Source organism: Neopelma chrysocephalum, unplaced genomic scaffold (assembly GCF_003984885.1).
Source record: "Neopelma chrysocephalum unplaced genomic scaffold, ASM398488v2 Primary Assembly neopelma1_24, whole genome shotgun sequence".
NCBI lineage: Eukaryota > Metazoa > Chordata > Aves > Passeriformes > Pipridae > Neopelma > Neopelma chrysocephalum.
The window spans coordinates 30,121,120-30,133,735 of record NW_020897693.1 but is presented as its reverse complement, the minus strand read 5'-3'; the positions used below and the strand labels follow the sequence as shown (position 1 = coordinate 30,133,735).

Sequence of the window (12,616 nt, the reverse complement as noted above, 5' to 3'; positions counted from 1 at the left end):
ATCCCTATGAAAATATAAAGCAATGAGCATTCTCTCTCTGTATTTACCATATTTAAGGTAATATTAGAAACCATAATTTTAAATTTAATAGTTTTCTGTTTAGTAATGGCAGCACTTCAAGAAACCGTAAAATCAATGCACTAAGTAATTAACAGGGTAGATATGAAGTTACCTCCAAACTCTTCACAAACAAACAAGCCTCACCCCAGTATCAGCATCTGTAGGACAGCAGTTATAGATGATCCAGTCCTGAATAGCACAAGAAGATTCTTCTTAAACCACCACACACACACTAAAGAAAATTCCCAATAGTAATTTGATGGTCTGTGTTTTGTAACCTTCCAAACCTACTTCAGTAGTTTCTGAGGGCCTTTCTCTACCTTCATGAGAAAACTGAAAGCTCTGAACCATCACAGACGATAGAGTGTCTCTGCACTGAGAGAAAGAAGTGTATCATAAGATCTTCTTGAAGTCCCAAGTGATTAGTTGTCCAAGTTACAGCTGTTTCCCTGTTGAATCTGGAGCCTCTGTGGGCCATCAAGGTGAGTCGCCTGGCGCTCACTGCTCACCTTCACGCCTGTCCTTGCAGTCTTACCATTCCCTCTCTCATCCTAAATCCTTTTGCACTCTTTAGCCTATTAGCAGAGATCCAGAGATCCTTGACCAACATCAAGAAAGTTTCCAGTTCACAAATAAATATCATGGGTGTCTCCAGTACAGGCCTGTGGCTAGGTTGTGGTACAGATGATTAAGACATGACTCTGGGTCGTAAAGCCAATGATCATTTAAAATTGATCTGAGTGACTGCCTTAGAATAGAAGCTGAGGGCTCACAGAAACATTTATGCAAAAGCAGCTGTTCCTCAGTTCATCCAAGTTGTTAGCAGACATCCCTGACCTGAAATGTGGTATCCAACTATGTACACAAAGAGAGAGAATTGTGAAGCTTTTTGGCCAAAGATCTCACATCAGATGTGAGCCAAATATTAGATGCAGGCATATCCCCTACAACCAGTTCTAAATACTCATAAGGACATACCCTAAAATCAATGCTACTAAAATAATTTGGGAGCAGAGTTTTTTTCTATCTCTTTCTCTCCCTCTCTTTCCCCCTCTCTTCCCTCCCTCAAACCTCAAATTATTTGGAATGACTTGCCAAATACTGAATGTAAAAAATCCCTGATCTAAAACTGCGCACTGCCAAATCTTTCTGAGGTCTTTACATTGGAAATTCAAACCATTCTGAGCAAGTATATGCTTCACAATAGATGTGTTTCATTAAGGAAGCTTAATTCCTGCAGTCAATTATAGATGTAAAGTTACAAATTCAGAATTTGCACATCTTAGATAGAAGTTGCTGATTTTTGCAAAGATTGCTGGTAACAAACTCACTCAGACTATTTGTGGTAAAGCAAATGCCAAAGAAGAGTGTACTTGGAGCAGCTGTTTAAAATTCAAGCAAACTGTTAGGAACTAAGTCTTTTGGAGGAACAGAGGGCTCACTGTATTTCAATACCATCTTCTAGTAAAACTGTATTTGTCTGCGTTAAAGTGGAAGTTCCATATGCATACTACATTACTCCTTAATAATTGTTTAACCAGCTTGAAAACTGAGGGATGGGCTTTTGAAGCACGGGGAGTATCATCAGACTCAAACCAACAAAGCACAAACTTGACTCTCAGTACAAAATGTGAAATGACATTTTCAATTATGCTGCACAAAGAAGCAAGACTGCTGAGAAAACTGCAGAGTTGCCAAGTAATTTCTGGATCTGATACCTCTTTCACTTACTGTTTTTTATAAACTGGTCATCAACCAAAAGGAGTATTTCATTCTAAGTTGTATGAAGCAGTATAAGTAAGATTCAGAGATGAACAGATTTTGGCAAGCTCACTATCCGTTAGGGTAACTATGCAATCCATTTATTTTAACAGGGTCAGTGTCAGAAGCACTGCTACTAAGTTATTGAAAGTAAGACAGCTGAAAGGAGCACTACAACACTTTAAAAATCCTTTATCTGGCGAACCAAAACAAGCCAGTCCTGTGCCCTGTTGATTTTCTTTCCTTTTTCCACTTGTTCTGCCATTACTGATTTCAGTTCCATGTTTTCCTTTGTTACCAAGCTCCATCAGCATTATCAGTTCCTATCAGTTTTTCACTACTTTAGCCCCACAGCTCAAACTGCATTTGTCTCTTATGCAAGCTTTTCCCCCTAATGATGAAAATCACCTCCAAACACAAGAAAACTTTTCTTCCCCTAAAGAAAATCCAGCTTCTACCTTAATTATACTGGTGTCTTTTCCAGCAATTTTCTGTTCAGAAGCAACTCTGTCCCCTTTCAATCTAAACAAATTATTTCCACTTTGTATCAGTTCTCCAACTATTTTTAACAAACTGTCTCTCCAGTACCCAAATAGACTCCCAGCCACATCTCCAACATAAGTTTGTACCTCGTTCATTAAGCCTATGCAGAAGCCTACAACTTAGTTACTTTTTGTGACTACCCCCTGAAAATGCAAATCTTTCCCACCCCGACATAGAAGCTATTTGCCACACTAGCAAGTTTAGCTGATATTGCACTCTTCTTTGTATACTGCACTTATCCTTAGTTCCTCCTAGACAGGAAAGTTCTCGTTATTCCACTGTAAAAGAAGGGTCTTAGATCTCTGCTCCACTGAGAGATCCTGGGTTCACTGGGGATAAATGGTTACACGAGGCTGAGGGTTTTCTTGCCTGGGTCCTGGAAGGCAGTAAAATTTGTATCCTTCTCTTTGCTGTAGGTTCCCTGGGGCATGCTCTAATTGACAGCTGAAAAACACGTAGAGCAGCATTATTTTATCCCCTTATCACATCAAGGAGGTGGGTAACCACCACTGGGCTTCCCAGACAAAATATAGAGCAAATGGACTTGAGGGCAAATTTATGAAATGTGATGAACTAAAAAGATGGGATCAACAGATACCAAATTCTTTTTGTAGAAGAAATTCAGCTGTCTCTTACAGAAAAGGAGCCTATGATAAATCTATATAACAGTAAAAAAATCAGCAATTTGCTCCACACAATTAACCTTGAGGCCAGCAAAGCAAATACATTTTCACTTAAATGGGGTGTCTTGCAAATGGTTATATTTCTACTCTTTGTAATAGTGCCTTCAATAATCAAGCAGACAGGATTATCAGTGACCACAGATTACAGCATAAGGATGTCATTATAGTCCATTTAGTATCACTTTCTAGAGAAGGAGATAAAACTGCCTGAGGTTATTTTATTGTTATTATATTTTATTCACCTGATTGCAAATGTATTTTCATTCATTCAGCCCAAGATCGGTTTTTATTTCCAATTTTTCAGGTTGCACCTGAAAATGGGACACACACACAAACCCAGTTATAAGTATGATTTTAAGGACAACTTAGCTTTCTTTCAGAAAGAAAACCTTTAAGCATTCTGAAACTGATACTCCAAAGTCCTAGTGTTACATATGAGAAGTGGTAATTGGTCAACTTCTTATAGCAAAGAACTCTATTGGTGTTATTTGTGATAATGATGCTGTTATATCTTTTCCCCTTTCAGTTAGTGCAATAGAAACTACAGAGCTTAATCTGAATCCTAAAAACTGAACTGTAACGATAAGAGGAACATTCAGAATTTGGTATCACTCAGTTTCACATTTAACTCCAAAAAGTAACTTCTGAAACATAAGAGAAACTGCCACAGAAATTGTTTTGCACCCCAGAATGAAGGTGCCTGGTACTAAGGGCACATGAAGCATGTGTCAGTTACCTGCAGTGCACGACAAAATATGGCAAGAATATGCAGTATTTATTGCAAAGCAAGAAACTGTCAAATGGGCCAGTCAAGAAGAATTCTCTTTGTAGACAGACACCTAGATTAAGAGCACAGTAATGCCCATGCAAGGACATCTGCATAATTTGCAAATATCAAAAACTACAGTTTATGTTTCTGTCCATGACTATCCTTTCTATAACTGAGAAATTGATAAGGCTTAAAAGAAATGATTTAGCATATATTCAACAAATGGTTTTCTATCAAGGTATTATCACATTTATACTAATTCAAAATTATTCCCATCATAATAAAATGCTGAAACTTCCTTTTTTGTCTTATTACGTAGCTAAAATATGACTTGCAATGACTTTGAGACTGCCAGTTTTTTCTAAGATGTTGTTATCCCAAAATGAAAGACTGAGAAATTTTAGTTTTGTTTTAGTATTTAATAGATAAAATACATTAAGCTAGACATTTGCAGCAGTGCAACTGGATTATTAATGAGAATAAGCATGCTTCTTCTGTCCTTAATTAAGCTTACATTTCCGATCTGACTTCTTCTGCACGAAACTACTGCTAACAAAAGCAGTATTGAATTATTGCTGAGACAGGTATTCATGCAACTAGGAAACTCCTTTTTGAGTTGGATACATCTTCTTAAATAACAGAATTAATGCAAATGCCAAATGACAAAAATTGAAAAAGCAATGGCACATTTTTGATGCTTGGCTTAGGAAATGATGAAACAGGAGATCTAGCAAAAGAAAGGACTCAATTGTGACACACATATCGTAGTTTTGGTTAGGTTGTTTTTTTTTTTGTGCACAATACTTCATAGCATCTCATAAGGGAGGAATTTTCTATTTTCTTATTACTTTGTCAAATTCAAGTACCTCAGCATGGCACCATATCATTACTGAGGCAGGATTTACCTTGGTAAAGCCCTTGTATTGAAAAATTGGTTTTTAACTAGTCTTACAAGCAGACAATTTAATAACTAGCACCAATTGAAAAACTTGGGTAAATAAGTAGCGCAGGAAAAACTTACATTTCTTTAAAATAGTATAATTGCTTTGCAAAATATTTCAAATTTTTTCCTTTGATTATTTTTATTCACTATTCAGGAAGCACATTTAGTGTATCTAGCATACATCTTTCTGCATGAAATAAATATAAAACTTTCTTGTGTGCTGCTTTTAAGTGCATGGAACATTGAGCTATCCCTCTTCCTAGCAGTGCTCTTTGCATCTGCTCTTCTTTTTGTTTGAAGACCTCCTTCTCACAATATACTTCATAAGATTATTTTCAAACTCCATGATCAATGTTTTCCAAATATTTATAACAACCAGAAACACTGAGAAATTGTAGAAAAAGTAGTCAGGAGTAGCAAAGTTCCTCAAGGACATGAGCAGCAGCTGCAATCACTATCTAGAAGGATTTACTCTGGCCAGAGAACAGCTAACTACCTTTAATTGCTGTCACAAGCTCAATCTACTCTCCAGAGGAGTTGAGGAAAGGATGGGTATGGAGAGGAAGCGGGTGTTTACAGCTGCAGCCAGTTGCTACAGCTGATCCTTACTCCTGCATCCTAGCAGGACTGAACTGCAGCTGTAAGGAATCATTCAAGGACAGATGACCCCTCAAGAGAGAATTACCTTTTCAAAAAGTTTGATAAAAATAACATTATGATTTCAGAGGATGATACAAAATGTTTCTCTGCCACCTGTTTCTTGTCAAAAAGATGCTAGTCAGCATCTGTTGGAGGAAGCTGGACCCTAGACACTCAACAATTCCATTCTTAAACAGCCTCTTGTAGTCATTTGAAAGACAGCATCTTATGTATTCACAAGCAGCTCTGATGGGCTTTGTTGCTTTCACAGAATGAAGGGCTCTGTATCTGTCAGCCTCAGCTGGACTAATTTTCAACATTATACAAACTGAAGCACAGAAACAGCTTGCACTTATGAAGATGGTTCTTTCGTCAGAGCCTGGAAGATGAACCCCAGCCATGAAGATGGAGGGAACAACCTGAATCTTTAAGCACTGCCCTTTAGAGCTGACAGCTGCTGCAATCTCCTTTGTTTAAGAAGAATTTATTTTTGTGTTTTCTACCCTGACTTTAACATCTCTAGCTCAACTATTTTCCTACTAGTCATAATACTTCCAATGTCTTCAAAAGTTACAGAAATCATGCATCATAAGAAACACTTACTGGCATTATAAAACTAGTCCTTTTTTTTTTCTTAGCTAGTAGAGAACCTGATAACACAGAAGCTAATGCAGACACCAGATTTAGCATTTAGATGCCAACATTACCCTTTAATGCATGACTTGTGAATTCTAAAGGATTTTGAAATCTAATAGAGATGGAGCTTTCTTTTCTGAAAATTTAAAGTCCACTGAGGATGGGAACGAAATGTTTATTTTACCCTTCATACAAAAATAACTATGTACCCAATCTTGGCAAAGAGCAGCTTTGTTGATAAAATAATGTTTTACCAAGTTTAAAGGCATTGGTACGAGTAATATAATGTAGGCAAATTCTGTATAGTTAGTTCAAGTTAACTACAGACTATTGTAATTATAATAATCACTGCTCTTCTCTACTTCTAGAAGTCACTAGGTGAGACTATTTTCATCATTGAAAGACAACAGGAAAGCAACCGCATCCCTGCCTGCAGCTCCTTCTCCATATACAGGCTTACCAAGAACACAGCAAAATAACATAGGATATTGCCTTACCTCAATTTTTTCCCATATGGTTTCATAATTCTCTTGATGTTGTATATCTTGCATCAGTTGATGAATTAAAGCTGATTTATTTGAAGCAGAAGTCTCATTCCCAGTGGGCTGAGTGACAGCAGTCCTTTCTGACTTTTCTTCAATGTATTTTTTAATGCAAGATACAGGCATACAAAGATCTTCATCAGAGAGAATATCACTGAGAGGCCCAGATTCAATACTGTCACCTAAGGAGGATACTATATCACTTGAAGAGCTTGGTGAAATTCTACCCCTTTTTTTGTGCTTTTTTGTCTGATATGTTGGATACATTTCCGAATCTGAGTTCATTTCTGAGAGCTCCCAGTCATCAATGTTTTGAATGGTTTCTCTTCTGGGCTTTTGGGGCAGCAACTTGGTCAAATTTTCCAGTTTTAAAGCTAGTACTTCAGTCTGTTTGAGATGTGAAGGAAGTGCTAAATATTCATCAGATCCATACCACACCTCACTGTCTTTCCTGGTTTTTTGAGTATAGTGTGTTGTAGAGGATAAGCTTTTATTTTTCTTTCTCGTCAGTAGAAGAGGGGATGAGTTGGAAAGCTCAGAACCAGCTGAAGAAGCAGTCTTTTGGCTATGTGTTGGTGAACTAAAGGGCTCAGTTTTACCTTGTGATTGCCCATTTGGATCTTTCTGGTTACAAGAATCTGATGATGCAGAAGAATCTGTTTCTGTCTCCTCCAGAGATTGAGAGTTATGAGGAGTGATTCCATTCTGTAGAGAATATCCTCCTTTTTTGTCTTGTGTTGATGGAGCTGTTTTACAAATATTTCCAGGTGTTCTGCCAGCTTTCACTTTCTCTGGAGCATCATGACACTTCTTGTGCTTTGATGTTTCTTTACAGGTGTAGAAAGTAGACTTTCCTAGAATTATGGGACTGTCTTTAAAGTGATTCTTTATTGTGTAATCAAGATTTCTATCACTTATTGTATTTAAGCAATCATATGACTGACTAACTGCAAATGGACTGTTAGTATAGGGTGACTGTAAAGCTAGGCAAAGCTTGGACCTGTCTGGTGGATCTAACAATGAGGGTGTACTTCTACTCATTTCATTTTTCACTATTTGAGAGATTTGCCTTTTTAAATCATTAGCTTCAATACAATCTTTAAACACATCATCTTTCAGAAATAGACCTCTTTTTGGCAGTGTAGGCTGCGTAGGAGAGTCTTCATTATAGTTAAAGCAGTCTCTTATGGACCTCTTAGGAGTTGAGGTTTCACAGTGAGAGTGTTTGATTTTTTCACCGGTGTGCTGTGGAAGACTGCATTCTGGATTCTTTGATGTGGAAACTGGTTTGCTCTCAGTAGGTAAAATAACATTTTCAGAGCAAGGTCCTTTAGAAAGAGAGGAATTCGCAGAAAGAGATGCTAGTGAGAGATCATGTGGTGCTTTCTTGTCTTTGCTTTCTTCTCCATCTTTGGCTGAAAGAGGTACATGGGTTTCTTTCTCCTTTAATGCTTCATTACACTGGGAAGCAATGGAATCGGTAGCTACTGCAAGTAAACCCACACTTCTGATAAGTCCTGGAAATTCCTTATCCATCTCACTATAGTTCCAGGATTCAAATGATTTTGCTTTCCCTTGGCTGGAGGTCATATCATCCAGAGCACCAAGCAAATCCTCACTAGGACTGTAGTCAGATAGTTCAAATGCAGTAATACCACAATCCAGGGACAAGTAATTTTGAGAACATTTGATGGTTAACTGCCCAGAATCATCAACTTCAGTTAAAGAGTCAAGACGATCCTGAAATATATAAAGAAATGGTACTTTTTTAGTAAATTAATTTTCATACACAGCACACACAAAGTAACAAACTATCAGTTTCTGTATTTCTCTGCCTAACGTTAGAAATGCATTTATCACTGACCTGTCTGGTTTTGCAGCATCCTGTAGATGAGCCAACCATTATGAAGTATTTGGTAATTAAAAATGGCAGTAAACTGAAAAATGCTTCATTTCAGTCTGGTGCAGCAAGTTACCTAAGAACAGCCTAAAATGCTTTTGTATTGGTGTTTTCCTCATTAAATTCTGCTTTCAGTTCTACTTACTGTGTAGGGGGGGACTCAGAAATTCCATACAGCACGCTCATAGTATTTCTTGCGTTAACTACCTCAAACAGAGGGAGGGTATCTTGGCGACTGCTGAGTACACCAGTCTCCTTGTTAATCCTGTGTTCTCAAAAATCCATGCTGCTCTTGATTGCCAGAATGTTTTTTCCAAGCATCATGTAGCAATGACAGACATTTCTTTCCGTATTTATGAGATAGATGTTGCTAATTACATTTCACTTTTTTGTAGTATTATCACCTGAAAATTTATTTGCCAAATATTTAAAGCACAAATGAAGAACATCTCAAGGAAAGAAAACTATATCCAGAAATGCTAAACCTCTAACCTGCCATGTCCCCTTGTCAATATCTTCTCAATGGAAGTCCTTCAATCTCAGAAACATGGACATAGACAGAGGAGACCATCTCAGATGGAAATGAGATTTTAAGATCAAAGTCAAATTAATGTTTATGGTCTTACTTGAAGGACACTAAAAAATTCTGATGAGATTAAGATCCAAATACTGCGTGATACATAACAATCACAGGAAAATTGTGTTTAGTCTACAGTTTGTAAGCATATTTTTAGTAGATGTTCTAACACCTACACAGGCCTTCTGCTTACAGAGACTACTTAAAAAAAAATCACAGAGGGGAGAAATTCATGTTCATATATTCTAAATTTAATGCCTAAATCAGTATACTGGTTTTTTCTTTCCAGGTTTGATTTTCATAACAATTTTTTTAAGCAAACTCTTGAGTATCCACAATCAGTTCATGTCAAAATTATTCTCTGTACCACTATACACCTGTCTCACTATTCTGCCTAAACCCATAGTTTAAGGACCTTAAGCACCATGCCTGAAGAAGGTGCAATAACCACATAATCTCTTCATCTCACAATAAACCTCTTGGATTTGGTCTGAACAGGAATCATCTCAAAAAAGAAGGCTATTGTTTGCCAGCTTCTATAAACATCTAATGTTTGAGCCTTGTACTCTATCCACCCCCTTCCATTACTCAAAGTAAAAACAGAAAAAATCCTCCAACTACAGATATTATTTATAGAATAGATTGATTAGAAAGTTATTTATCAACCATAAGCTTGGACATTGAAAATATCTTTTATTTAGCACATTCCATCCAGATGTAGAACCTATGTCACAAATTGGACATTGTCAACAGTTCATAATTAAAAGAGGAATTTTCTATGAATCTGTCAAATTTCTATTTTGAAGCTGTATTTATTACGGAAAATAATGACTAAACAATGATCAGTATTACAGCTGCATTTTTCGCCTAATCTCAGGAAAAGATTACAAACTGTAAAACCATATATAAATCCAAACCCTTTCCAAGGCCCTAAAGGCCTTTATTTCTCCTGAATAATGAGATCCATTCCTTTGTCTCTTAAAAATGTGTTTATTAACATTAATAAAATTTACCATCATATCTTGCTTGGTTATTTTGCAAGCAGCGTCTGAAATGTGTGCTTCAGAGGAGCATTATTTAATACCAGTATTACCAAATTTTTATTGTTTTTATCTCAGAAAAATGTTTAATTATTTCTATGGCTACCAAAAGGAAAGACTTAGTTAAATTTTTTTTTCCCTTTTCACATAGTAATGCTTCCTGTAAAGGTCTATAGGCTCTTTCCAATACCTTCTTATATTTATATTTAAAGCAGTAAAATTCTGCCTTTTTTTTACTCTTTCAAATGAACATATTTAAGTTGTAAGGCATTTCTTCTGTGATTTTACCAACTGTTGGAGAACCAGGATTTACTGTATTTTAGCATAGCCTTTACTGATCTTTTCCCTATTTCCTGGCTTTATCAATTCTAAAATAAAACTCACAGGTTAGGTTTAGTTGGACAGAATTCAGGCTGCACAGAACTAATTTTTCTCTCTTTCTGAACATCTCTGGGTAATTCCTGAAGGAAAAGTGGTCCTTCAAAATCCCTACTCTACAATGTTTTTTATTAAAACAATTATTTTCTTAATTCTGCATCTCCATCATGGCAGAAAGCTTGCCTTACTGTTTCCTCTATTTCCTCCAAGACAAAACGCTTTGTGTGCCCTTTCCTTCTGGCATCCTATTCAGTGTGGCACTGCTGGGATAGCCTAAAGCACAATTATTGCCTGCCCAGTTAATGAGCTGGGTATCTAACCAAGCCAGTACAGTCTGTGCTGTACACTTTTGTGTTTTGGTAGCTAGTCTACCAGTGTTATCCCTGTTCATTATGTCAAGGACAGCTTGTGCATACTTATGGGTGTTACAGCCACAGTGTAAATATAGCCCAGATGGGACCGTTGCACTGTGACTACTGTGGACTTAAGGAGTGAGCCAAACATTTTGTGAAATTATAGGTTCATGAGCTACAGAAAAGCATAGCATTTGAAATTTGTTCAGATCAAATTTCCATCTGGCTCAGCATCCTGTCTCTGCATCAGTTCAAAACATTCTCTGGTAGCTGAGCTATGAGACGTGGGTCTACATACATGGCCCTTCTCCACACATTTCTACCTGCACTCCCAGCTTCTACCAATGAGCAGCATAGGAACTTCCTCATCTGGAGGTTTAACTTTTGCATCATCCTTGTATCTTTGCTTAGTTTTCACATTTATTTTTTTATCTTTTCTGCACTTCTAAGTGTTCTACTCTAGTGAACTCCAAAATAGAAGTCTTTGTTGTGTGTGAAAGTTTCCTTCTGTAAATTTAAATCAGATGATTTCTCAATCTTAGGAGGAAAAATAAACTGCCATTCCCGGTTCATAATCCCAAAGGTGTACTGAAAATTAGTGGAATGATTCTCCAAGGAATCCATATGGGTAAAGTTTTCTAGGTTTGCTCAAACAGACTCCTGATTCACCTATGCATGAAAATCCTTAACAGAAAATATTTGTATCATGAGGCACTCACTAGTTCCACAATGTAGTCCTGCCTGGGAAGGGATGGGGGGGAAGAAACACCAAAAAAAGGTGAATAAGAGTAGATGCAATTGTTTCTACATAATATTTATTTATTTATGTCCATCAGTTAGCTGCTACCATTATACCTGATAAAAAGCTTAAATACCTGAAAGTTAAAAACCACAGAGCAATTTCTGTGAACTTCTTAAAGCAATAGGGCAGAAACTCTATGTAAACTTTGTATCCCTGCTATTGATAGCCATTAATTTTATCAAATATTCTTTATGTTTTAATTGGGGTGGGTAAAAAGAATTATGTCAGGATATTTTATCTTTTATATTACCATGTAAGCCTATCTGGCAACATATGTTTTACCCACTGAAAAATAATCTTTCCTTCTCCAGTCAGTCCTCTCCTCCATTGGAGGGATGTTTTCTATAGCAGTCATAATCAGATCCAGATGGAACATTTCCTGTTTCTTGGTATCTGAATCTGCACCTTCTTTATGTCTTGAAATTACCATGCACATGTCATAAAATAATGACTTCACACTAATTCACCAGTCTGGATATTAAGACAAGTGTAGATTTCCTTCAGACTTGCCAGAGGTTTACCAGCAACACCAAAGCAGAAACTGAATCTGAAGCACCAAGTATGTATACATCAAGAAGAGGAGGTGTGAAAGGTGGGCCTGGGCATCTCTGAGCATTGATTTCTGGCACCCACCCTGTTGTTCCAAAGACAAATATAAAACCCAACAGGAAGCAGACAAATATGCACATTCTCTTTGAACTTGAGTGATAATGAAATTCAGGTCATGTTTAGGGGACTTCTGACTTCCTCTGTAACACACATTGCAGAATTCACTGCACTGATCTAGAGGTCTCTTTCTGTAAATGCACCTAATCCTGACAAAAGCATTTGATCTTAATCTTAGGACTTTCATCAAATGAAAAATCTTCTACATACTATCAATCGTTAATTACCTAAATTATTAAAACTGTGCATCTTCTTTAAGTTTAAAAAATTAGGCCAGTAGTGTCCTTCTAAGTAAGCTGATTTAGTAATGATAAATTCAAAGGA

The 12,616-nt window shown here is 36.9% G+C and overlaps 1 protein-coding gene across 15 annotated transcripts in view; it reads right to left on the bottom strand.

Annotated features, from left to right (window-relative positions):
- AKAP6 (A-kinase anchoring protein 6) overlaps positions 1-12,616 on the bottom strand; it is a 274,653-nt gene that overhangs the window by 175,817 nt on the left and 86,220 nt on the right. For all 15 annotated transcript variants that reach the window (XM_027670361.1, XM_027670334.1, XM_027670330.1 and 12 more), the window contains one exon: positions 6,532-8,316. In XM_027670361.1, coding sequence (XP_027526162.1) covers positions 6,532-8,316 — 1,785 coding nt within the window. The remainder of the gene's footprint in view (positions 1-6,531; positions 8,317-12,616) is intronic.